This window comes from Podarcis raffonei, chromosome 17, assembly GCF_027172205.1.
Source record: "Podarcis raffonei isolate rPodRaf1 chromosome 17, rPodRaf1.pri, whole genome shotgun sequence".
Lineage (NCBI taxonomy): Eukaryota > Metazoa > Chordata > Lepidosauria > Squamata > Lacertidae > Podarcis > Podarcis raffonei.
In genome coordinates this window covers 450,300-478,148 of record NC_070618.1, presented here as the reverse complement: position 1 = coordinate 478,148, position 27,849 = coordinate 450,300, and the positions used below count along the sequence as shown (strand labels likewise).

General features: G+C 43.9%; 1 protein-coding gene across 3 annotated transcripts; it reads right to left on the bottom strand.

The window, feature by feature from the left end:
• Positions 1-56: 56 nt before the first annotated feature.
• Positions 57-27,849, bottom strand: CFAP91 (cilia and flagella associated protein 91). 3 transcript variants are annotated; one of them, XM_053370483.1, is made up of 19 exons: positions 27,744-27,849; positions 25,209-25,285; positions 23,654-23,811; positions 21,597-21,680; positions 20,969-21,025; positions 19,547-19,728; positions 17,100-17,277; positions 15,739-15,896; positions 15,441-15,623; positions 15,052-15,191; positions 13,871-13,987; positions 13,065-13,136; positions 11,798-11,944; positions 10,564-10,785; positions 7,759-7,907; positions 6,763-6,854; positions 5,583-5,757; positions 5,440-5,546; positions 57-4,355 (listed from the first exon to the last, which is right to left on the bottom strand). In XM_053370483.1, exons 1-18 carry the CDS (start codon positions 27,844-27,846, stop codon positions 5,441-5,443), a joined length of 2,400 nt encoding a protein of 799 aa, XP_053226458.1. In that variant the 5' UTR covers positions 27,847-27,849; the 3' UTR covers positions 57-4,355; position 5,440. The 3 variants fall into 3 exon arrangements, with proteins under 3 accessions (XP_053226458.1, XP_053226457.1, XP_053226459.1); XM_053370482.1 differs by having other exon boundaries at positions 5,440-5,757; XM_053370484.1 differs by lacking the exons at positions 23,654-23,811; positions 27,744-27,849 and having other exon boundaries at positions 5,440-5,757; positions 25,209-25,282.

Below are 27,849 nucleotides of genomic sequence, written 5' to 3'. Positions count from 1 at the left end.
GTTAGTTTGAGGCTAGCAGGGAAGAAGAATGAAAAGCGTTAATTATTTTTTTAAAAAAATTGTTTTGTGTGTGTATGTGTGTGTTTATGTGTAAACTGAGATCCTGATGGTTTTACTTTCTCGAGGATCATGGCGGGACTGCAGACAAAATTTTATACAAATCTAGATCCAGGTGTTTCAATACCATTTTTGTAAATAAACAAGACAAAAGCTCCTCACCAAATTCAAGTTTGTACATTAGTTGTTCTTAAAATTTTGAGTTGTATTGCTTTGTATGTAAATATGTGGACCCAGGAACTGCTGTTAATGAGCAAAACGTTACCATTCAGGGCAGTTAAATCTGTTTTAATAATCAGACAAAATGTAGACGAGCTTTTTAAAGCCATATAGTTTTAACTCTGTACAGTAGATAACCGGCCTGTATTATTGTAACAATAACTCTAGCGATGTATAGTATATCTATATAGTTTGGAGTGCCTTTGCTTCCATAATTTTTTTTATTTTATTTTATTCCTTTTTTTGTACCAGATGTCTCACACATGGAAATCTTTGTTTCCCTTCTTTGAGTTATTTCATGTCAGTAGTATAATGAAAAAGAAAATTCATTCATTTTTTTATTTTTTACTTCAAACTATGGCTTTGTTCGTAGGCGTTTAAAAGTTTCTCTCCCTTGCCCACAATAGCAGTGACCGGTTTCATTTTACGTTTGCTATCTTGGCATCTAAGTGGCAAGTTTACATTTTGCTCGTCTTTTCCCAGTACGTTTGTCCAGAGTTACTTGTAGACAACAGCTTCTAGCTAGGAGCTTTAGTTTAGTCTTTGTTTCTGTAGAGGCAAAATAGGGCTTTGCAAAGAAGCTGTCATGGAATGGGGGTGGGGGCAGCAGGGGGGGTGGAAGAATTGGGGTCTCACTCACACATCCTTTCTGCTTTTTTTGGCCAGAGATTAATCTGTGGTATTGAGAGTCTGTAGTTGTAGATTATCACTTGCCCTCCCTCTCACCCCGAAGTTTTATTTTCTTATGGAAGTCATTTTGAAGTTGACCTTAATTTCTGTGCCCCGCGCAAAGGCCTTGCTTTGAAAACTCTGCTCACTTGTGTGTTTGACCTTGTTAGTATTCCACGTGAGATTCTCTTCTTCGGTGGCAAAATGCTGAACTTTTTATCAAACCAAAGGTTGCTGTTTTGTTTTTGGCTTTTTGTAATCATCTTGTGTTCATTCCGGTAAGGCAGAGGCTGCACTTTTTCTGGTGACACAAAGGTCAGTGATAGCATTTTGTTTCTGACAGTCCACTCCGAAGTCTGTTTTTGTGGCTTGTTTTTAAATGAAGTACTTTAATGGTCTCTTGATCTATCCTTTGTCTGCATTGCATGTCCCTGAGATGGCATTAACAATATTCTGTGTCCCCAGCTGAAAGTCAATCAAGACACTCTCTTAATTTTGAAGTCCCTTCCTTTAAACAAAGGGGTGTGTGGAATCAACAAAGATTACTCTGAAGTCATCTAACTGATACTTGAGCATATACTTCTTTTTATAAATAAGCCAAGTGATGGTGAATGTCCGTAATTAGTATTAATTTGAAATGTTCCCAGATTAGTAATGCTTCTTAAGAAATGCTACCAATAAACTATTATCCATTATAAATCCCAGCCACTAGAGGTCAAAGCCAGTAATGAAAAGCACAGTTTAGTATGTAACCCAGGACCTACATTTGCCAGGTGTATACATCAGAAAGCCTTTGAATTCCCAATATTTCTATAGAGGCTAATTTCTTGCTTCATTTGTGACAAGGCAATAAAAGCAAAATGAAAAGGCGTAATAAAGACTTGTACCTAAAGGGTTAGCTTGAGATACATATTTTCCTTCCTTGTGTTGTTTGTTCTTGGTTTTTTGGAAAAAAACAATTTATATATATAAATGAACGTTTATATATATAAATAATATGCTTGCCTGTAAAATTTGCGTTTGTTACTATGTTGCTGATAGATCACTTGGGCTTGTGCACACAATTACCGTGATCACTTCCATCTTAAAAGCAGAAAATCTAAAATCTATATATAATGGACTGTGGGGTTGTATACAAACTATTGCATACACGTACAAAGCTGTCTTGATTCAAAGAAGAAGCAAAACATGTATAACATTATTACTACTTGAATGCCTCTGTGACTGATTAATTTTTTCATTTTAAATATAAACTTTTTTGTGGAGAGTATGCTTAATGTTTCATTATTTTGCCTCCTCCCTTCTGCTCCTTTGTAAATACATTTTGTTCTGTGTGACTTGGTTCGGAAATAGTTAACTGGTACTGTAATTTGCATTAAATAAAAAGTAGGTTAGCCTGGACATGAAATTTAAAAATACAAAGTGTGTGGTCTTTATTTCAAAACTCTTGGAACTTTTCTGTATCCCACCTCCATTAAAAGTCTCTTCTTCTGCTCCTATTCACCTTTTTCCAGAACTGCTCCTCACCCACCCAACCAGGGGGGTTTGACTCTTTATATAATAAACACAGGGAGCTAGCATGTTTTCTTAAATGGTCTGTATTAATCTGTGATACTTTTGCAAGAGATAACAGCTTCTGTCTTCCACCAAACCATTTGATTTGATGGAAAGGAAGAGGAACCCTTTGACAGTTATCATCCTAGATGACCCTACTTTATCTGCAAGATGTGCTGAGACATATTATAATGCACTTCCTTTCTTTGAGCCCCTGAGTAAATCTGGTGATGGTGTGAAGAGTTTATAATAACCATGTCTTGTGGGGCTGTTCCTCCAACAAATCGGCACGTTGCTATCTCTGAGCTGGGTTTCAGTCCTGGATAATGTATGTATTCAATGTGATGTCTGTTTGCGCAAAAGAAAATTTCTTTTTCAAGCCGAATGACTGGTCAGATCTATTCTGTTACTATACTAAAAGGCTAGATGCAAGGTCATGTGACTACTGCTTCAATAAATTAAAAAAATATATTGCAAAAAAGACTCCTCTTCATTTTTATTAATCATACACGCAACAGCCAGGTTGGGGCAGAGCAGAGGTTGTGGGAAGACGGTTGAAGTCATCCTGGGAGGCTGGCACTTCTCGTTTTCAGTTCTTGGATAGCCAATAAGAAGAGTCCATCTTGGGGGAGGGAGGTGGCAGCCAACCCTACATTGCTTCTGATTTTCTCCCTGTTGCTTCACCTTCCCACCCCTACCCCGCATCTGTTTGCCCTGGCTCTCCCACAACTGTTGCGTTCTCTGCCCATATCCTCCATCTGGCTCACAGGCAGATCTGGAGAGGAGATGCATTAGGAGGAGGTGTTACTCCTTCTTCGTAGACCATCGAGGCCAAAAGGTGTGGACTCCTCCAACCCAAAGGACACTCAACCATTTCATCCCTCAATGCACAGCAGTCCGTGGTTACACAACAAGGTGATACTCCTTGAAAAGAACAGAAAACCCAAGGTGTGGGAGGTTCAAGTGCCAGCCAGCCTGCCTTCAGAAAGCCTTGAAGTTTCAGCAGTTGTCCCTGAGTGTGTCATGGCAAGCGATGCCCATTGTGAGCTTTCCACAAGCTCCTTTTTGCTGCGCCTTGCGCCCTGCTACCCTGAGCTGGCCATGCCTAGGACCTTGGACTAGTCTTACCTTCCTATGCCCTATCTTCAGGAAATGGCCCCTGTCCTATGAGCAACTGTCGCAGTGTCAACCCAGTCATTCCTTGGACCAAAGCTGGAAGATGACAGTGCAGCAATATGTTCCAGCCCTGACTTCTTTTACTCCGTCTCTTCTTGTGTGCCCTATTCTTGTTCTGTCTTTCACAAGAACATCCCCTTCTTCTGCAGATTCCTTACTTGCTTGTCTCTCTCTCTCTCTGGTTTCCTTTGCCCAAGTCTTTCCAAGGCTGCTGGAGCTTGAAGAGGAGACAAAGAGAGGTTGTAGGGCTTCTCTGCAAGAACTTCCCTCTAGTCCCAGAGTTTTGGTAGTTGGGCGTGATTTATTCTATGATGAGAAGATACAAGACTTCCAAACTCTCCTGTGTGCTGTCTTTTCCCCACAGCTGCAAAAAACCCAGCCCTAACCCTAAGCTTAAGGGTGGGAAATGTATGTTTTTTTGAAGTATCTCTCTAATTGTTCTGCTTTTCTTGCAAAACTCTTATTTTTCTTGCTGCCAATTGGATTTCAAGATTTTACCGCTGCAGTCTATGAAAATATTTAAAAAATTATTCTGCTGTTGCTCTCGGTTTGTTTGATATGGTACACACAAGGATGTTTTAGAAAGAAAGGAGGGCACAATGCAAAAAATGGGGGGAAGACCTCAGAGGTGCATATTAGTCCCAGGTGCTTCAAGCCTTTTGGTGGTTCCTCAGGGGCAACTAGAAAAGCAATAGATACAAACCATCAGCAATGAATAATGAGAATTGTAAAACTCATTGTAAAAAATACACATCATTATGAAACAATGTGCAAGAGTTTGCATAATGGGTCTTAAACATGAAAACACCTCATTAATGAAACTTCATCCGATTTCTCCTAAAGAATCCCTATATAGTCGTACCTCTACTTACGTATCCCTCTGGATACAGAATCTTCGGGTTACGCCGGCCACGGCAAACCCGAAAGTGTATACTTCCAGGTTTCTGCGCATGCGCAGAAGTGCACCTCTATGACATTTTTGGGATGCGAACGGACCCCTGGAACAAATTAAGTTCATATCCAGAGGGTCCACTGTAATACTATAAACATCAGATTTATGGCCCAATTAGACACTATCGATTCACACAGAGACATACAAATTCGAACTTAATAAAAAATACTCAACTTACAACAGCTGAATTCTCTTGGAAACATATCTGTAACCCTGATCAAATAGTTCTCACAAAATCTGTTAAAAATCCAACCCAAGGGCACGCTTCATATTAGCTATGTAATGACAACTAACCCTTTGCATTCTTTCCTGCAAGTAAGCGCCATTGACCACAGTAGGACTGAGCCAACATGCATAGAAATAGACTACGTATCCATTCAAAGGACAACTGTTTTCCACACTATTTCAGAATTTCTGAGACATCACTGGAGTCCAGGGCAAGCTTTCTTGCCCCTGGGTAAGAAACGAAAAAGTTCTTTGACCAAATTTGGGGGGGGGGGGGAGGCAGAGAGACATATGGAAGCATCACTCTGAAAATGGGCAAGAAAAAAATTCCCAGGCAAGTATCGGCAACCACCAACAAAAGCCCACCCCACCCCCAACTTTGCTGCAGGTACATCCACTCTGCTTGCTAACTGATGGAACAGAGAAAAGCAAACAATTCAAGTGACGGCTACAAAGAAAGGCCAAAGCTTCCCTGAAACCAACCTTCCCCCCCCCAAAAAAAAGCCCCAGGGTGGGCCTTCTTGTGCACAGGTGGGACCATGATGCCTCATGAGCAGGACTGGGAAGGAACACAATTCTAAGCATACCTTATTTCTTTTCCGTTTCTTCACTGCCTGAGGGGTCTGTACCATCACCTTCAGGTGGCATTTCAGGCTCTGTTTGACTGTCAGGAATCTGTGGCTCATGCGGCTCATGGGGTTCATGCAGCTCGTGGGGTTCATGGGGCTCAGGAGCGCCTTGTTCTTCAGCTGCTGCAGGAGGCAGATCTGCACTCGGGATTGCTAGCTGAGAAAGTTCGACACCAGTGGCCAGTTGGAGCTCAAAGAGCTGTCCCACGGTCGTCTCTGTAGTCCCATGAATGATCTGATGAGCTGCGTGAATGTGCTTCCTCTGGGACTGTCTCACTGTGCAGGAGAAAGTGGTAGATCCAAGGCAGGCCAGCAATGAGAATGGTGCATTGGGCTCCCTCATCTCCCACATCATTCTCTTAACTCGGCAGGAGACACTTCCTGACCAAGGGGCCAGCCTCCGCTCAGCTAAGTCAGCCATGGTGTTTCAGAACAAAGGGCAACTCTGGCAAGCAAGAGCTGCTACCATCCCAGCAGAGACTCAGGTGGCTTGCCAAGTCCACCCTTTGAGAGACTCCTGTGACACAGAAATAAAACTCTGCCAGACCTGGCTCCCACACTCATTTCAGAACAAGGACGGGAAAATGCACCCTGGATTACATTTGAAGAAACAGAGGCCCCCAGGGGAGGGCCTTCTAAAGGTGGCAGAGAGCTATGCAAAGGAGATCTCAAAGGAATTAGAGCAAAATAATTAAAAATGGCAAAGGCAGAGGACACTCCTATACAGGAATCCCCCACTGCCTTCTAGGACGGTAGTGGAGGAAGGGGGCAGGCATGGAAAGGCTCACACTGCAGCAGGAGCCTCTTCTTTTAAAAGGAAAAAAAACATATCCAAAATTTATGGTAAGACACAAAGGTAAAGGCCCCCTGGACGGTTAAGTCCAGTCAAAGGCAACTATGGGGTTGTGGTGCTCATCTCGCTTTCAGGCCAAGGGAGCCGGCGTTGGTACACAGACAGCTTTCCGGGTCATTTGGCCAGCATGACTAAGCCGCTTCTGGCACAATGGGACACCGTGACGGAAACCAGAGTGCACGGAAACACCGTTTACCTTCCCGCCACAGTGGTACCTATTTATCTACTTGCACTGGCGTGCTTTCAAACTGCTAGGTTGGCAGCAGCTGAGACAGAGCAACGGGAACTCACTGTTGCGGGGATTTGAACCGCCAACCTTCTGATTGATAAGCCCAAGAGACTCGGTGGTTTAGACCACAGTGCCACCCACATCCCCTTTTAAGACATAAGTAATCTCGGGAGATAAACAAGCTGTTCACACTTCCTACCTTTCTCCTTGATGGCCATTTTCCTCACTTCGGGGATCAGGAAACTATAAACCAGCTCGGCCACAATTTCTTCAGACTGAAGATGTGTTCGACTAAAGAGGAGATCATTTGTACAAAAGGTTATATTTTTGTCATTATCTTCATTTCCTCTCTCATCCCAATTCCTCCGCTCTTTTTTGTTTCACATCAGGAGGGTTGTTTGTTTTTTTTAAAAAGAGAAACAGTAATATTTGTGCACGTTCTGTCAGTGAGGACACTTCCTACATGATGGGAAGGGGCGTCAGACCAGATCTGACAGGAGCGGGGTAATACCTCACTTCCACACCATGATCAGGATGGGCGCTACTCCAGAGGAACGGGAGGACCTGCATTTGCTCTCTGTCTTTCAGGAAACAGGAGCAATGCAGGATCCAGGGCAAATGGAGGAAGGAGAGGCATCTCACTGGTGTGAAAAATATATAATAAAATATATACGAGCTGCATGCCCAAGTTGGAACAACTCTGTACAAAGGAATATACACAAACTTAAAAAGTTTGCAATATGGTACAAAAACCACAGGTGGCCACAGAGAACTGCTGTTCACGTCACACTCACAGTGAAATACTTTTTAAATCTAGCTTCTTCCTAGGTTAGATGGCCATTTCAAATCTTTTTTTTTTAGCATCTGCTAGGCTTTAAGGGTCACAGCATCTCACACAGATAGCTGAATTAGTCTGTTGCAACAACATCAGGAGAGTGTCTTGTGGCACCTCAAAGAACAACAGATTTACTGTGACATACACTTTTATGAAGTGCACTTTATTGGCAAAAGGGGCTCTAGTCCACAAACCTTTATGCCACAATAAAATCTACCCATTGAGCAATCCGCAGGGAACCAAAATATTACACTTTGCATGTAGTCGGCAGGATACGAACCTGCACAAAAATGGTTAAGACTTTAAGGTGCCACAATACTTTATATTGCGATATATGCTGCTGTTCCCTTGAGAATATACCGTGTTTCCATTTCATAAGCGATGTCGTTGATTTCCACAGCCACTCTTTGAATCTCTTCTCTAGCCTGTTCGTCAGCCGTAGTCTCCATGCTCTCCAGGATGACATCTTCCAGGTAGGAGTCAACTGTACTCTGGTGCACCTTGACAACCTGGAAACAGCCCCAAGCAGAATATCCTTCTTAGCACCATCTCCTATGATGAGGGAGCACAAATCATGTATAGGTTGGGTGCTTCCACACTAGGACCTTTGTATACCATTTTACAGTGTGTTCAAATGATGTTTCCAAATTGAAGACTTCCAGTATTTTCTGCATTTCATGCCCCCTATCTTGCAACCCCCCTAAAAAAAGATTTGTAGTGACTTTTAAATCCTACAATGCAATTGTATCAGGTGCCTGTCCAAAGGGGGGGGGGCTATGAAGGCTTTTCACATCTTGTACCTTTAAATGAAACACATTCGCTTTGCTGGCTGCACTTGTTTTATTGATTCTGGCTGATGGATTAGTGTGTAATTCCCCATTAAATAGCCTTTTTCTGAACTGCCTCATTTCAGCTTATTTCTTGGAGGGGTAGGGGGAGATTCTTTAGCTACCGATCTCTTCCCCTTTTTAGTTGGTGCCGCACCCCAAAGACATTGACATGTGTCAATTAATGGGCTGTTCAATGATAAATTTCTCAAAAATCTGCCAGCCCCAGGATCAACTGGAAGCAACAAGAAGAGCTGACTGGCAAGCAATATACTTTTAAGTTGCCAATAACCTCTGCTGAATGGAACTTACTTCTGAGTAGGCATTTCAGAAGCTCTTGGCCGGCGGGGGGAGGGGGGAGGCATTTCTAGTTAAAATAGCACTAGATTAAATGCTGTGTAGAATCACAGTTTTAATCACAATTCCAATTTATTGTGGAAAAGCAACGCCTCTCCAGCACTAAAGGGCTCTATTGTGGAAGGGACTGATGCGATTCCAACTGTTGTTGCTGTTTAGTCGTTTAGTGGTGTCCGCCTCTTTGTGACCCCCTGGACCAGAGCACGCCAGGCACTCCTGTCTTCCACTGCCTCCCGCAGTTTGGTCAAACACATGCTGGTAGCTTCGAGAACACTGTCCCACCATCTCGTCCTCCGTCGTCCCCTTCTCCTTGTGCCCTCCATCTTTCCCAACATCAGGGTCTTTTCCAGGGAGTCTTCTCTTCTCATGAGGTGGCCAAAGTCTTGGAGCCTCAGTTTCAGGATCTGTCCTTCCAGGGAGCACTCAGGGCTGATTTCCTTAAGAATGGATGCGTTTGATCTTCTTGCAGTCCATGGGACTCTCAAGAGTCTCCTCCAGCACCAGAATTCAAAAGCATCAATTCCTCGGCGATCAGCCTTCTTGATGGTCCAGCTCTCACTTCTATACATCACTACTGGGAAAACCATGGCTTTAACTATACGGACCTTTGTTAGCAAGGTGATGTCTCTGCTCAGTATCTTAAAAAGCAGAGACATCACCTTGCAATTCCAACTATTGCTTTCCTATAGCCAGTCCAATACATTTGCTACCTGAGGCCAAGATGGTGGTGGTTCTTCATTTCCAACACACACAAGCTCACTTCAATATACGCAATGGGATAGGCTCCTCCTCTGCACATGAGGTGGCAGACTAGGTTAGGGGCCTTCGGAGAGGCTGTATGGCTTGCCCAGTTCTGACCTCCAAGAGAGGAAGATGTTGAGGGGAGAGGCTCAGGAGGAGTGAGCTGGGAGCTTCCACTGCGCCTCCCCTCCCAGAGCATCTGCCACCTGAAGACTTTGCCTCACTTGGCCTAATGATCATTGCCAGCCAACCCAAGCTGGGAGGAAGGGTGAGATATAAGAATAAATAACACAAAGCTCGCGTTTGTGTGACTAACTTATCTATCTGCAGATTTAGTTTAGCACATATACGTTCAGCCCAAGGATCAGCTGTCAGGTATGCAGAATGGCCAGAGTTTACTCCAAAGTATGGAATGGGTACTCTGTGACAGAATCTAGACATTATTATGATCATTTATTGAATTTATATACCGCCCTATACCCGGAGGTCTTAGGGCGGTTCACAGAAAATATCACAATACAGCCATACGTCATGTTACGTTTGCTTCAGGTTGAGCATTTTCAGGTTGTGTTCCGCGGTGACCCGGAAGTACCAGAATGGGTTACTTCCGGGTTTTGCCGCTCGCGCATGCGCAGAAGCGGCGAATCATGACCCATGCTTGCGCAAATGCGCAGACGCAAGTTGTGTTCTTTTCAGGGTTGCGAACGGGCCTCCGGAACAGATCCCGTTCGCAACCAGAGGTACCACTGTATATAAAATAAAAACAATAACACCCTCCCCCTCAAAAAAGAGCCACATTTTAAAAGGATGTCAATCAGGTCAACCAAAGGCCTGGTTAAAAAGGAACGTTTTTGCCTGGCGCTTAAAGGAGTATAATGAAGGCGCCAGGTGAACAGCATTCCACAGACAGGGAGCCGCTGCAGAAAAGGCCCCGTTCTCGTGTTGCCACCCTCTGGGCCTCTCAAGGAGGAGGCACAAGAAGAAGGGCCTCAGAAGGTGATCTCAGGGTACATGTCGAATACTGGGATGAAACACAATGATAAAAAGTATGCTATCTATGCTCCCTTGACTGTGAGAGCCCTGCACATCCCCACAGCAGTCTAGCTCCCTCTTACCCTGCAGAAACAGTCCTCTACAAATAATTCCCACAGGGCTAGCACACTTGACTCAGTTTACTTACTGTGCAGGTATCAGGACAAACTTAAAGCCCCATGACTGGGACTGCAGTCCCCCCACATACCTGTCTAAAGATCTCATCTTCCTCACGCCTGCGCCGCTCCTCCACCTGCCGGCGGCCGCTCTCCTCGGCTTCCCGAATTCGGCGTTGCCTTTCAGCAAGCATAGCAAAAGCGTGGATCCTCCGTTCGTCCTGGAGCCGAATCAGCTCTTTGGAGAGGAAGTCTAGCATGTTGGAGAGGGCTCTCCCTTCCACCCGAGCCAAGTGCTTTTCCATGAGAGACATCTAAATACAACACGGAAGAATTATTCTCCGTTCTATAAAACAAGTTACTTTTTCCACAGGAAATGAGCTCCAGGCCTGAGCATTTGAACCCAGCCTTGAAAAGACTATGCATGCTATTTCCGGAGACGTGAACGTAATCTGGAACAGTGTGCTGCTGCTGCTGCTGCACTGAGATAGGCAACGTGGTGCCCTCCAGATGTTGCAGGGCTGCAATTCCCACACTAGTTGGTGGTTTGGAGCTGATGGGAGTTGGGAGTTCAAGTACACCTGCAGGGCGGGGGTCATGGACTGGTTGGACACAGGAATGGTGGGAGCAAACAGCTGGAGAACCCCCAAAGGAAGAAGGGATCCATTTCACAGGTACTACTGGCAAGCCAGGTGTCCCCCATCTTATATTTGTGCAGCTAGTTGTTTCTGCCCAAGTGCAGAATCTAGACATTTGTCCCTAGTGACATTCATTTTGTTAGCTTGAGCCCAGTTCTCCAATCTGCTAAGGTCATTTTGAAACCCAGTTCTGCCTTCTACAGCATCAGCTACCCCTCCCCGTTTGGCGTCAACTGCAAATTTGATGAGCAACCCCTCAATTCCTTCATCCAAGTTGTTTAGAAAGATGTTGAACAACAATGGGCCCAGGAGAGAACCTGCAGTGAACCACTTGTCACTTTTTTCCAGGATGATGAGGAACCTTTAATGAGCACTCTTTGGGTTTGGTCAGGCAACTAGCTGCAAAGCCACCTAACAGCTACCTCCTCAGTCGGCACAAGTTGCCTAAAGTAATGACTCCAATGACTGGCTAACCCAGCCATCTTGTTCCTCTGTGTAACCCTAGCATACAAAACTCTGGGTAAGCCCTATCTTGAACAAAGCACCCACTATGAAATTGTATTCCTCCCTCAGATGACCAAATGCCATCTTGCATCATAAGCTTCTGTTGCACACATTGTTGTAGGAGACAGAAGGGAAAGACTTTAAACAAGATACTGGTCAACTGCCTCTATGTTTATGGCCAAACCTTGTGTTCATGCAGATCCCGTTGCCTCTGCAAGGCCAACGTCACTTGCTTCTCCGCCTTCTTCAACAGCTGCCCATCCTCCTGAAGCGCATGAGTGGTGCGCAACTCGCGGATCAGTTCCAGTCGCTTTTCCTTCCCTTCAAACATCTGTCAGGAAGTCAGAGGGAAGGAAGGAATGAAGATGCCGCTTCCCTGAATGTTCTCTCCCACCAAACTTTATTGTTGTCATCTCATTTTTTAAAATATAAATTACCTTAGTTTTTACATGGTTTTATAAACAAACAGAACAAGTAAAATACAAATAAAACATAAATATAGCCACCTACTCCCTCATAAGAGAATCATTTCTCCAGGTAGAGAAGCAACCTATGTTAAAGAACCAGGCTATGCTTGACAACACAGGGAAACAAATCTGAATTTATGGGGAGTGTTCTGTTTCCCCTTCAGAGTCACAATGTCTTTAAAGAAAGGGAACAATATATCGGGAAAGGAATCACACTTGCTTTTCATGTATTTGACAAGTTAATTTTTGCAGAACCATTAATTTCCACACTTTGATTATCCACTCCAGAGAAGCAGGGTGGGGATCCTGATCTTGACTGTGAGAAATAAACCAGGAAAGAAGATCCTGGTGTGCAGACAAGGGGCGACCAGGTCTGACACTGGGCAAAGCACAGTGGTGGTCTTTATCAACACAGCTATGTGAAATATTCCCAGAACGCAAGCAGGAAGAGAGCCCTTGCCCTCAGCTCCCGCTTACAGGCTTCTCAGAGGCATTGGCTGACCACTGTAAGAACAGGATGCTGGACTAGGTGGGTCATTAGCCTGATCCAACCAGGCTCCTCTTCTATTTATAATGAATTTCTCCCTAGCAACTGACTCAAGTGTGTCCTAAATAGATATGTGAGGTCAAGGGATTCATTTTCTCTAAAGCCCAGCAAGGCACCTGAATAACTTAAAAACCCACTTGAATCTAGCCCAAAGAAGGTACCACTTGCTTGGGGGAAGAAATATCATCATTCCAAAACAAAATAAAGGAGGATGGTTGAGCCGTCTTCTTATTTCTCCTCCTCCCTGGACTGCAGGCTTACTTACATCTTTATTAAAGATCCACCCAAGCTCTGTTCCAAGTGCAGCCACCCATCCCACACACCCCAATTTCTCCTTTCTCCCAAGATTCTTGTGCTGGCCTATCAGCACCTTTCTCTCATTATTTTGTTTTTAATCTGCCACTAGATGCTTAAGAAAAGAAAAACCAAGAGAATACCATATTCTGGATAGCTCTGCCTCGGATTAAGCTCTGCAGTGTAATCACAGCTAGTTCCCGCTCTTCTTCAATCTGCAAAAGACAAGAAGAGTTTGCCATTGCCAACTGCTTTGTTGCAGGAAGACACTCAGGAAAGGACATCGCTGAATGATCTGTACAATATTACCTAGATTTCTGAGAATGTGGCTCACATTTATTGACTTTAATCCCTGTATACCAGCCTAGTTTGTATACAGATATGGGGGGGGGGGCAGAAGGGAAGCATAGCAATGGAAAGATTGGGGCATTCAGATTTTTAAAGCACAAATCTACTCCAAGGATGCTTAGGATCTGTAGAGGATCAGGAGATCAGGAAGACTCTAGCATATCCTTCAAGTGTCTCAACTTTCCTGGGACATCCCGGACTTACAGAAGCCACCCCAGCTTCTGATTTGATCCCAGAATGTCCCATTTCCCCACTCCAGTGCTGCTGCCCAGCTCAGGGAGGACGGTGAGCAAGCACTTGCAGGGGCCTCCACTCTTGTGCAAGTCACTTTCTCTCCTTCTTTCCCGGACCACCATCACCTTGTCAGGTTGTGCCCCTGCCTGCCTTTGACCTTCCACTTGATTCTGAGCTCTCCAACCCTCTATTGTGCCTTGGAACTTGACCTTCTGCCTGGTCTGATTCGGCCCTTGTCTCTGACCCTTGTCTGCCTGTCATTATTTCTACCTGTTGCCTTTCTGATCTTCCTCCCCCCACACCAAAACTGCAGCCTGCCTTGGAGATAGGCCAAGGCCCCTCAGAGGGTCAGAAATATTCCACCTACCAGTGAAGGCACTTCCAGTGTTGGAGTGGGAGGACGAGCGGGGATCTTGGATATCTTCTCAAGGAAACGAAGTGGTTTATGCGGCTCCTTAACCTTTTTCTTTCTGTCTTGCAGTATCTGGAAAAGAAGTTAGTAGTATCAGAGGAACTAGGCCTAAGTGACCCGAAGAGCATCTCTTCACCATTTTTCTTTTGCAGGAGTACAAAACATTTATAACACCTGGTCCATGTTTTACGTTGGCAATATTTATTTCATGTATTTTCCCAATCTGCTAGAAAGTAATGGGATAATGAAGGGAGGCTGGGAAGGAGAAGAGAATGAAGAAGGATGATATGAAGGTAAAAGGATCAACAGAAGTTGAATAGCAGCCTGCAACCTCTAAAAATAGGTGGCACGCTTTCTCCTCAGCACAGGCACGCCAGGTTCCACCCAGGATTGTGGGGGCCCAGTGTGTGTGTGTATGTGATGTCATGCACCTGCATGACGTCACATGTCGCTGCCGCAGTGGGAGGGCAGATGGAACGCCCTGTCGCAGCACACAACACGTTTGGTCGCCCGGCCAGGGACTCACAGTAAAAAGGGCTAGCGACGCAGCCACCTTCCTCTTTTCGCCTTTTTCCATTTTCTCCTTTCGGACCCCTCTGCTGGCTCTTAGCTAGCAGCACAAGGCTTATCCTTCCACATGGCTCATCCTTACAGGCCTAGCTCAGACTTCTTTTCTCTATAAATGTAACTGTAACTACAAGATAAAGCCTGCCTTCAGGATACTACTATGAACTGAATGTAAGTAAACTTTACCATTACTTTTAAAGAAGACTGCCGTGTTGTTATTATTTTTAAGAGGGAAATAAAGGGGATATTTACCAGGAACAATCCAGACTGGGCAAGCCAGACTGGATTGCTTAACTGAGATGATTCTCACGAATCCATCAACTAGCTTCCTGAAATGTACAAGGGAATGTGCTCTGCTCCTTGCTCACTAGCTTGAGTCAGGAGGGATAATATTTAATCAATACATCCTCTCCTACTTTCCACAACATTCCTTGACACCCAAGATGGCGCCTCTGCCTCAGCACACAGTTTCCTTGCCTAGAATGGCCAAAAGCTGGTATTCAGGAAGCAAAGTAAGAGACAGATTTCAGGTAGGAAGAGTTGCAATGGCCTCACATAAAGCACTGTACCTGGTAAACCTGTGCCAGTTCCAATTCTAGTCTAGCCGACCGTTTAATAAACCCATCCCTAGTGGTGGTTTTCCTTTTGGGAGCTTCAGTTCGGGGCTGAGTGACGGAGGCAGGAAGAGATGCCTCCAGCTCAAGTAATCCTAGGAAAGAGAGAATGCAAGCATTGGGGTGGGGCGGAAGCGGAAGCGGAGGAAGAAGAGAGAAACTGGAATTGTGATGAAAGAGAATGACTCACTTTGATCCAATGATCAGGCACAGAGATTACAACAGAGCACATGAAACTGACCTTCCCCCGAACAGAAAGGAGATGAAGTCTGCATGTCCTTTGTAGCTTACATGTGTCCAGGAAAAGGGAAAACGGACTAGAAGATTTCCTTAGCATGACTGACCTTGATAGGTGTTGAGAAAGGGGTTCTTCACTATGAAACGGTCGGCTCTATTGTCTGGAAAGTAGCCAATTCTTGATAGAGGAGCATAAGGCTGTGAATCAAATTCAGTGTAGTCCCTGATGACATTTCTTTTATCCAGTTTTCCTTCCACATTTTTCCCCTTGGCTATCAGTCTTCGGATTGCTGAGAAGGAATTTCAGACAAGATGCACATCTAAATGAAAATCTGTATCAGCTTTCCGTAGCTTGGGAAAGCAGACAGTGGTGTAGACTTTCTACTCCATTACCATTTCCTTTACCTTTTATATGTTCATGCTGAATTTTTTTAATTTTTTCTTCTTTTTCTTGCATGAGGTTAAACCAGTGAGCATCCAAGCGAGTAACCATCAGTTCATTGCGGTTCTCTTCCCTTTTCCTCAGCAGAGCCTTTAAGAGTTCTAGTCTAACTTCTTGCAATCTTCAAAAAAAAAGAATAGGAAAAGAAGAGGGTTCAACAGATCTCAAACACTACTGCCATCCTTATATGGATCAGGCTTCCTCAACCTCGGCCCTCCAGATGATTTGAGACTACAATTCCCATCATCCCTGACCACTGATCCTGCTAGCTAGGGATCATGGGGGTTGTAGGCCAAAAACATCTGGAGGGCCGAGGTTGAGGAAGCCTGATTTAGATGATTTACCTATAACAAATGTTTCTCTTTTTTTGTTCCAAATATCCAGTGCACATTTTTATCATGCACCTTTTATAATGGCTTGCAGAACCAATGAGCCAATAAAATAAATGCAGCCTGCCAGCTGTGTATGGTGGCCACTCCCACAAACATTTCCCGCTAATTAAAAAGAAGCAGCTGGTTGTCAAGAGCCTATGAGGTCTTTTCTAGAGGTGGCAGGCCTGAAATTTCATTTTGGCAAATCAGATATGATGTTTTTTAATATTCCACTGGGGGAACAGTCTAGGACAATGAGGTTTTTCAAATCCTGGTACGCCATACCAAACTTAGGTCTCTAGGGTTCATGGTGACAAAGAAACTAAATCAACTAACTATGGCCCAGTTTGGAAACTAATCTCTAGGGACACCTGCACATGGAGGACCATTAACTTATCCATCATGGATACGATGATGATAATGATGATACTAATAATAATTTATTATTTATACCCCGCCCATCTGGCTGGGTTTTCCCAGCCACTCTGCGCAGCTCCCAACAGAATATTAAAAACACGGTAAGACATCAAACATTAAAAACTTCCCTAAACTGGGTTTCCTTCAGATGTCTTCTAAAAGTCAGATAGTTGTTTATTTCCTCGACATCTGATGGGAGGGCGTTCCACAGGGTGGGTGCTACTACAGAGAAGGCCCTGCCTGGTTCCCTGTAACTTGGCTTCTCACAGGGAGGGAACCACCAGAAGGCCCTCGGCACTGGATCTCAGTGTCCAGGCTGAACGATGGGGGTGGAGACGCTCCTTCAGGTATACTGGACTGAGGCCGTTTAGGGCTTTCAAGGTCAGCACCAACATTTTGAATTGTGGTCAAAGCGATGGTCTCCTGAAGTTACTGTTTCTGTTCAGAACCTGTTTGGGTTGCTTGTTTTGAACTTGAGCAGAGATTCCTTGAGACCATGGGCTACAAAAACAGGAAGGTGAAAATTAAACACTTACTCCTCTATTTCTACTTCCCGGAAGGCCCACTCTTTCCTCTCCATTTCCTCCATCATCCTCCGCCGCTTTGCAATCTGTGTCGCATCGCTGAGGGGGGGGAGCGTTGCCTCCCAGGCACGTTTTTCTCGGGCTCGTTCAATCACTTCCACTTCTGCCTGGGTTGCTGGAAGGCCCCGTCCTTCAAAGGGCAGGAAACAATAAGAGGGTATAGCTTATTTTTTACGAATGTGATATAATTTATAAACCACAGTGCAAAAACCTGCCTAAACGGAAGTACGAAAAACACATACACTTCTGAGGTGGCCATACGCCGGTGTTTTTTAAAAGTGACTAAACTGCAGATGCTCATATTACAGTAATCATGAGAAGACTGAGATTTCTCCTGCAGAACTTGGCCAATAAAATAGAGAGGCTGCTTGGTCATCGCTTGTACATAGTTGGGATAACAGAAGATGCGAGCATATTTTCTGCTGCTGTAATGTTAATTAAGACAAATGCAATTTGCACTTTCTGCTGCCCTTCTGTACTGCTGCTGCTTTGATCTGGCACCAGACGAAAACATTTTATTCAGTCAGGCTTTTTAGAATCATAGAATCATAGAGTTGGAAGAGACCACAAGGGCCATCGAGTCCAACCCCCTGCCAAGCAGGAAACACCATCAGAGCACTCCTGACATATGGTTGTCAAGCCTCTGCTTAAAGACCTCCAAAGAAGGAGACTCTACCACACTCCTTGGCAGCAAATTCCACTGTCGAACAGCTCTTACTGTCAGGAAGTTCTTCCTAATGTTTAGGTGGAATCTTCTTTCTTGTAGTTTGGATCCATTGCTCCGTGTCCGCTTCTCTGGAGCAGCAGAAAACAACCTTTCTCCCTCCTCTATGTGACATCCTTTTATATATTTGAACATGGCTATCATATCACCCCTTAACCTCCTTTTCTCCAGGCTAAACATGCCCAGCTCCCTTAGCCGTTCCTCATAAGGCATCGTTTCCAGGCCTTTGACCATTTTGGTTGCCCTTTTAATTAGGCATTAACTCTGGGTTGTAAATTGTTTAATGCTAACTCTGTTATAAAGAACGTTGTTGTTCCATAGCTGTCTTTTATTGTTATTAATTATTATACACTGTACTTTTAATAGTGTTTTGTTGTAAGCTGCCCAGGAAATATAAATATAAATATTATAAATATAAATACTGTATAAATGTGCTACTGGGCAGATGGGGCTTGTCAGTCTGGGACAAACAGCTGATCTAGAAGAAGGAAATCTCTGACCCTAAATGCCCACTGACTTGCAGGATACCTTCAGAAGAAAAGGCTGAGGAGTCAACCCTCCACAAATCCAGGGCAGAGTCCGTAAGACAGTTCCCGTGCTTTTTTTCTGGGGGGACGCAGGGGGACGCTTAACAATGTGTGAATCTAATGGGAGATTTGGAAGTAATGGAAGTTACCTGAGCCGTCAGCTGTGTAATATGAGGTAATGCATATCCTTTGTACTTTTGTCCATTTACTGAATTAATTTTCCCCGATTTGAACTATAAAATGGTGATTTTCTTGAATCAAAGTGAGAGTACCCCTAAACTTTTTTTTTTAAGGAAAAAAAGAACTGGACGGCACCTTATACGCTTCCTTTCAGCAACTCCTGTAGTCAAGCTGGTGCCAAACATATTGTTCTGCTTTTCATTGGACCACGTCAGCAAGGCCAAGATGGGGGTCTTGTCCTCTGGGCAGCCCAGAACCTCCAGACACACTGCCCAGACTTGCACCACAGTGAGGTCACTGCTAACACAGCAGTTTGCTTCATCCCTGGAGGCACACGCCATTGTCTCTCCAGGCAGATGGACGCCAACAGCCATTTCTGCTACTGGTATTTTTCGGGATTTGGTTTTGTTAGTGAAAGGTTTGTAAGCTAGATGCGTATTTTTTCTGGTTGTTCTTATTTATAAATATCTATATATTGCCGTTTCACTTACTGTTTCTGTAAGCTGTCTTGACCATAATTATGAGGAAGCAGTATACAAATAAACATAACAAGAATAACAAAAACATTTGGAGGAACTTTCTATTGTGGCACAATACTATGGTTCACATCCAACTAAAATTAATAGCTCTTAAGTTCCACTGAAATCAGTGGGACAAAGTACTAATCTTCCTTTAGCCACTAGCACAGGCAGGAATAAGAAACCTTAAATTCTTAACAAGTTAAAATCCATGTACAATGCAAAAGATTTAGCTTTTTCTGCATTACTAGAACTACTAAAAACCTGCTGAGCCTAACTGAGGAATTTATAACCAACTCAAATGCTCTGGTAATAGATCAGGGAACTGGGTCCATTTCGTCTGTGGAATGTGGGAGCAAACCCATCTTCTAAAATTCAGGAAATTGTCTCTTTGCTTCATGCAAGTCGGAAAGAGCCCTCATATAATCACCAGCCCTTTGCTCAACTCACCCCAGGTCAGCGTAACAAGGGTCAGGAGCTCAGGGATGGAACCGGGAGGCACCACATATTCAGGGCTGTAGGGATCTGTCTGAGCTTCACCATCCCGATAATCCGTCTGTGTACCCACGCTTCGTGAAATGAGGTAAGATGGCTTGTCCCTGGATTTCACCTTGTCAATGTATGCCTCTGGCCTAAAAAGAAAAGGAGAGCAAAACAATACATTTCAAAATGTTTTCACTCACTTAAAAGGAAATTAAGGTCATTGTTGTTGTTTTTAAAAAACTTTATTTTTTTTATTAAATTAGACCATAGTTATTGAATTTTTTGTTGTTTTTACAACCAAGCGGTATATAAATTTTATGAAACAAACTATTTTTTGATTGCCTTGTTTATCGCATGTTTATATTACCAATGTACAGCGATATCTCAGTTTTCGAACGTCTCCGCTGACGAACATTTCGGTTTTCGAACGCCGCAAACCCAGAAGTAAATTCTTCGGTTTTCGATTATGCCTCAGAAGTCAAACATGCCACACAGCTTCCGTATTGAGTTTTCTGTACTGAAGTTTCGGGTTTTGTATGTTTTGGAACTCAAACCATCTTCTGGAATGGATTACTTTCGAAAACCGAGGTACGACTGTACAATGTCCTCAAAACAATCTTGTGAGGTAGTTTCTCTGAGTGAGACAGTTTCCCACAACCTCTTACCCTCCAGATGCTTTTGGGGGGGCTACAACTCTCCTTCAGCCCCAGCCAGCAGGGCCAATGGCTGGAGAAGATGGGCATTGTAGTCCCAAACATCTGGTGAGTATCAGCTTGGGGAAAGCTGGCATGAGAGTACCCAAGTGCAGCTAAGCAGAGATTTGAACCCAGGTCTCTATGGTCACAGTCCCACACTCTCGGCATTGTACCACACTGACAATCTGTTGAGACCTAAGGTTCTTTTTGTTTGCTATACAACATTTACAGTCATAATATAGTATGAAACTCTCTGGGTGTCCCACTGTGGCTTTTCCAGGAAGTGCTACCTGAAACTATAATAGCAAAAACACCCTTTCAGCAGTTAATGAAGTGAGCACAACTCCCTCCCACCCCACCCCCCAAATTACCCGAAGTCCCCACCCCACAGTAATTTGCTTTCTAATCTGTCAAGGTATAACTGGACCTGTGAACTGGGGTGGCATCTGCATGCATTTCACAGGGTCATTCTAGGGATTGGGAAGTCTATGTTTCCCTCCTTATCTTTGCCAACCATTTAGTCAGTCAACCAACCAATGATCAGATAACTAAGAACAGCCAACCCTCTCCTACGGGGGAAAGTTTCTTCCTTTCTTTCTTTTTTTGGACTTTTCAATACTAGAAACATCAGCTTCTTGAAAAACAACGGGATCACCATGTGAGAACAAACTTAGGCCAGCATATCATTACTTACTTGGACATTGCATAGACAACATTTAGTGGCATTGGCTTATGAAATGGGATGAAAGGTCTGAAAAGAGAGAAAAGTGAGTTTAGGCAAACTCAGGGAAGGAAACAAGCAGAACATTTCCTCATTTAGCACAGCTCTCCTAGGCTGTCTGGTCCGTTAGCAAGCTTATTATTTAGCTACCTTGCAGTTGTAATGGACACTTTTCAGTCACTGTTCTCATATTTAGAGGTAGGATATTGCTTAAGATGCCTTTGAGGGCCAATTTGTGGCCCTCCATGCCTTTCTATCTCGCCCATGAGACTCTCCCAGCCCTGCCCCCGCTCAGTCTGCACCCTCAGCAAGTCCTGCTCTGTGCCCTCCTGGCTGCAACATGTCCTCAAACTCTGGTGATGCCTCTTCCTTGCCTGGAAGGAGACATGGGGTGTCTAACATGATATAGATTACAAGAGGTGCTTCTTGTGATTGACAGCCTTCACACACACATGAAATCAAACAATATGATCAAGACACTCCCATGCCTTGGGAAACTGAAAGACAGAAATGTCCTTTCCACATATTTTGGTGGAATACTCATTTATCTGATAAAAACACGTATTGCAACCGAGTATGATTTGCTCTGTTCAGTTCCCACCGTTCAAAATACTTCCAGCGATTCCTCCCACCAACATCAGGATCTTCATATTCAATTCTTGGAATCTGAAGTGACGGTTGAGATCTAATTTTAAAAAAGAAGGTGTGGTAAGAAACTGATGTCTCCTGCTAAAATACAATGTACAAATTGGGCACCTGCCTAAGGATCTCCTAGAGGGAGAGTTGTTCCAGACTCCCTTGGTTATTATGTAGATCATTTTCAATGGGACTTTTGGCCCAAAGTTGGGATGGAACCTGCCCTGGTCACCCAGAGGTGGTCAGAGATGTGTCTCAAGATGCACAGAGGAAGCATGGCACTCTTGATTGTCCTGGACTTCTCTGGGTGTGCGAAACACTTTTTAAAAGGCACTACTTCTTTCTAGAGGGATGTGGGTGGCGCTGTGGTCTAAACCACAGAGCCTCTTGGGCTTGCCGATCAGAAGGTCAGCGGTTCAAATCCCCGCGACAGGGTGAGCTCCCGTTGCTTGGTCCCTGCTCCTGCCCACCTAGCAGTTCAAAAGCACGTCAAAGTGCAAGTAGATAAATAGGTACCGCTCCGGCAGGAAAGTAAACAGCATTTCCATGCGCTGCTCTGGTTTTGCCAGAAGCGGCTTAGTCATGCTGGCCACATGACCGGGAAAAACTGTCTGTGGACAAACATCAGCTGCCCTTGGCCAGTAAAGCGAGATGAGCACTGCAACCCCAGAGTCGTTCGCGACTGGACTTAACTGTCAGGGTCCTTTACCTTTTTTTAAAATAAAACTTCTTTCCCGAGGGTAGACCTCAGAAAGCAGCCCCTATCAGGACCCACAGAATTCTTTCTTTTCCCTCATGCTTTTCACTATCTATTCTAGCTGAAATTATTGGGTAAAGATGCACAGAGATTGAAGCTACGGAACCAACATTATGCTAGTGACACCTAGTGCCCTCTCACACTTACATCATATTCAGAGAGGCAGCAGAAACACTAAACTTTGTCACTTGTGGCTGAAATGGAAATCAATCCAGGCAAGAATGAAGTGCTGGTATTTAGTGTCCTTCAGTCTTGAAATTAGGTGTGCAGCATGTTATGGGGTTTGACTCCCTGTTAATAGGGATGGAGAACCTGTGGTTTAGCCAATGTTGGACTACAACTCCTATCATCCCTGACCATTGGCTGGAGCTGATGGGACTTGCAGCCCAACAGCATCTGACAGGTCCATAGTTTCCCCACACCTGGCCTAAAAAGTTAAGGGTCTGCCCTTGAATTGGCACTAATTACAGAAGCAGTAACAAGCAGTACCTTTTATCGGTTTCAGCAGGTTTGCCAGCTATACCCTTTCCGAAATAGGCCAGATCTCACCAGAGTCATTCTCACTCTTGTTACCTCCAGGTTGGATTACTATAATGCATTCTCTGTGGGACAGTCAGAAACCTCAACCACTGACATCTTCCCTTTGGTCTGAAGTTGTTACACTACAAGTCAATGTCATCAGTTTCAGGCTAGACCAATGATTGGTCTGTCTTGGTATTAAGAAGATTCCTCTGTTTCCATTGCTTTAAATATTGCATATCTAGCTTTCTTGGGTTTTCCGTCCAAATGAGGCAGGATGAAAAATGAAGCAGGATCCTTAACAAGGGCTGTCAGGGCTGTGAAACTGGTGAGAAACGCTTCTGTGCTGCACTACATACATTGCAGTAAAATATACTGTGCATGAAAAGTATAATGTAATATATTATGTCCTCGTGCTCTATGACCTCAGCTTTGAAATTACGCCATTTGGTTATATCTTCATTTGGCCATTTCCTAGAGCCACCGTCTGAAAAGTTTTGCTGTACGCGAAGTTTGTGATCATGGCAAAGAGATGGGTAGTCTGACCATCATCAGCACTGAAGCGAATGAGCCACACCAATAAATTAAATTAAAGTAAAAAGTGGTTCTTTGTTTCCGCAGCCATATTTTAGCTGGAATTAGGGCTAAGCTACATTAAGGCCAAGGGCTGACCTACTTTGTGGGGAAATGTAACTAAGGCTAAACAGTCGTTTTAAAAAACATTTACAACTCCGGAGGGCCCTTACCTAGCAAGCTTCTGAAGAGCCTCAATGCGCCGTTCCGCCCTTCCTCTCCATCTTCGGTCAATGAATGGGGGAACAGGGTTTATTTCTTCTAATTGCATAGAGTATGGTGGATAGTGAATCAGGTTACTGAACATGGTTTTAAATGCTGGCACTTTCCTCTTTTTTATATGGAAAAAAGATAGAAAAGGCAAATATTGTAGGTAAATATATGGAGAATAACATCACAAGAGCTAGTATTTGTGTGGAAACATAAATATTGGAAAATAACCAGGATCTTGAGCTCATCTGCTACCGCTGACCACTTGACAGATGGGCAGGGCTGTCTACTTGTCAACCACTGGATGCCAGCTTTAATGGACAGATTTGAAAGCCCTCTAACTGTGCTTCCAGTTCCTCCTTTGCCTTGAACAAAAAAAGTCCCTTTGCAAATGGGCTTGAATCAAGCAGTCTGGCTTCAAATCAAGCAGTGGCTGCAAAGGAAAAACGTTCCTTTGCATCCCTGGCCTGGTCAGAGCTGCAAAACCTTTTGAATCAAGAAGCTGGTGCTTTTTAAATTAGTGCCTTTTTCTTCTCCCTTTTAGTCATAGCTTTCCTATGCCTAACTTCTTAGATAATTCTAACAGACACAAGGCTGCACTGATGAGAGAGGACTTTCCAGGATACAAACAATTGTTTCTGGAAATTCTCTCCCTGGCAATGTATAGTAGACAAATAAACACATTCACTGCCAAGCCTTACCAATGTGTATCCACAGAGAATCAACTGCCACTTTTAGGTTTACACTATAAATCACAAAGGAATCTGAAAAGAAATGTTTCACAGTAGCCATGGGCAGTTACTGCCTTTATTTAAAGTCCATGTAATTATTCCAAAATCTTTCTGTAACAATTTTATATATAAAGAGTTATATAGTTCCAGTGTCCCTCAGTGTTAGCAGGTTGGCAGCCTTTGCTGGTGCAATTCTCTCCTGCCAGCACTGATCCAAAATCTGTGGGTGGGCAAAATGATACACATCAGTACTGGTGTCATGTATAGATAATGCCCTGTCTTTAAAGCTGTTTCTCTGCTTATGAAGTATATTTCCAATTTCAGCTCTCAGCAAATATATTTTTTAATTTTTTAAAAATAATTTTACTAGTTTTTTTTACACAAAATTTGACAATATTCAATTCACTTTCAGTATAATAATTTCTTGCATTTTGACTTCCCATCCTTACATCTCTATTCCTGTTGTGCTTCTTTATCTGCTGCCATAACTGCCATTTATATTCTACTGCATTATAACTTATATTTATCACTGATTTATTCTACTTACCTTGCCTATTATTCAAATCCTGCTCACAATTGCATTTGGCTGTAGTTTTTTCCTCTAACAGTCCGAAAAGAACCTCTACTCTTCAACAAAGATCTCATCTTTTTGACCTCTTATTTTTGCTGCCAGCTTCGCCATCTCTGCATAGTCCATTAACTTGAAAAGCCATTCAGCAAATGTATTTTGTATAGAAATATGAGAGTACAGTTCTGCAAGAACTGTTTAAAGACTGTAACCACCTACCATTTCATCGTGAAGCAGATGAGACTGGACTGTTGCTTGTGCATGGTCTCTCTCACTTGAAAGTGTATATAATGGATCTAAAACACATATACAGTAAATAGAAACATTTTCATTAAACTTATGAATGAATATTAGGCTGAGTGATAACGGTTAGGGCCTTTCCCCTTCCTCCCAGCTATTCTTTCACTTTGAAACTGGTGACTCAGATGAAACATTGCTACCAACGAGTGCTTACAGTGCCTCAGCGCAGACACCAAGACTGACTCAACTAGCCTTGGCAATGGTAGGGCTCACCTGGAGTCTGGAGAGCAAAGTGCTGACCCCTGATTTGCCCTGCACTTCATGGCAGCCTCTTTTCTTCACCCTTTCCGTGTCACGTCTGCCATGGAACATGAAGAGGCGTGCACCTTTTAGCCCCTCCTAGTTTCCTTGTGGCACATCTGGCTGGTGGGGGGAACGTTGTTTCTAATAGTTGAACCGGGTTAAGCACTGGGTTTGTTTTATGTGACACTCCTGGTCAAATTTTTGTTTCACTTCCCATTGTTTTCCTATTTTTAGAGAGGTGCACTTAGTGTGTCCCTTGCTGTGTAAGCACTATGGTGTTTAAGGGCCGGGAAGGGGGGAGCTATACATCTAAACAAAATAAAGTAAGATTGGGGAATATAGTGGGTTTAAGTTCCCTTTTCCAGCAACCCCACGGGCAGGGGGAGAGGATCAGACGGGGATGCCACAATAAAAAGGTGGTGATGCTGTTTACAGCACTCATGTTGGGTGCGTGTGTGTCCAGCCGAAGAAACAGCTGTGAGTGTGGGGAGGACCTTTTCCCATTCTTTGGGCCCCTTAGAAAAATAAACAAACCTGCTATACCTGGAGCTGCTTGTCGAGTGTGCAGCTGAATGGGGCACAGCTGTGGGCAGCCTGCGGAAGTGCCATCCACCTTGGGCTTGCTCACATAAAGGAAGTCTAGAGTGAGAAACTAGGGTGATGTCTGCCGTTTCCACAAACTCTTCTTGTTGAGAGACTTTTAAGGGTGAGCTGAGAGTTTGTTTGGACCTGGGTGAGAACCCAGAGGTTGAGAGATGTTTCAGAAGGAAAATAAATATATATATGTGTGTGTGTGTGTGTAACTTGGTATTAATGTAACATTTTAAAATGTAATAGTTTACTTAAGTTTTCATTTGCTTCAGTTTTTTGTACACCAATTAGAGAAATATATTAAGCAGTATAGAAATTAAATCAATCCATCAAATCAGATGTGCTACCACAATAAAAAAAAGGTTGAAAGGAAATATCATAATTTTCCTGCTTATTTGGATGAGGAGCGCTGTTGAAAGGCTGTGATATAAAAAACAGATAAATAATATTGATTACTGCTTTCATCAACCACATCGGTGAGGGAACGGTAAGAGCTGACTGTCAAAATGTGTCAAAGCGTCAGAAAAACTGGTGGAAATAATAGCTTCCCAAATGACTTTTACGGGGGGGGGGGGCAATAACAGGATAACTATAGGGGAAATAAAATCTCATGCCAACTTGCATTTCCAGGAATCACATTGGGGATGGGGAGTGAAATGCCTAAACATAGTAAAACAGGTACATAGTTACCTGTGCAAATTGATGTTTGCAGCCAACACATTAGAGCAGAGGTGTAAAGGTAGCAAGAAAAAAACACAAATTCCACTTTGCAGCACTCACCTAGGGCAGCGGGTGGTAGCGGTAAAGACCAACGTGATCTAACATGAGTTACAACGATGGATTGAAATATCATTGGTGACGACTTTTTTTTTTAAGCTGGAAATGAATATGATCTCCTGCCTTCTGCACTCACTGGAAGGGAGGGTATAATCCACCTTTATTACGGCACGTTGTGGTTCTGTGTGCCTGTTGTGGGTGCTGCTCCCATGAAGCACCACTTGGAATATCTTTATGGGGGTGCTTTAGTCTTAATTCTATTCATGTTTAATTGTATTTTCAAATGATCATTCCCCTCGCCCACGTTTTTAGCTGTTCTTATTTTTATCTGTACAGTAAACTGCTTGGGAGTCCCTTTCAGGGGGGGAAGCAGGGTATTAAAATAACAACAACAACAACAACAACAACAGTGCCACTTCCTGTGCTGTCTTTATAGTAATTATCTATGTTTTTAATGTATTTCCATGTTTAATTTTGGTGTTTTTTTTTTAAAAAACGAGCTTGCCTCCCTCCCTCCCCCCCAATGCTCTGTTTTTAGCTCATCTTATTTTTATCTGTAAACGGCTTGTGAGTCCCTGTGTCTGGGGGGGAAGCAGGGTATAAAAAATATTATTATTAATAATAATAATAACAACAATGCCACTTCCTGCGCTGTCTTTACAGTAATGATCTGTGTTCTCAGCGTATCTCCGTCTTTAATTGTGAGTTCAAGGCGATCGCGCCCCCCCCCCGCTCTCTTTCCAGCTGCTCTTCTGCTTGTCCGCCCGGAGTCCCGCGAGGGAGAAGGCGGAAGGCGGCCTCGACCCCCGGGCGCCCCTTCCCCGCGCAGCCCCCGCCAATCACCGTAGAGGAAGTCGAAGGCCCGGCTGGGCGCCACGGCCCTCCGGTAGCGAGCCCCGGGGGGCGCCGCCGCCGCCGCCCGACCCACCGTCACCGAGCGGCTCATCTC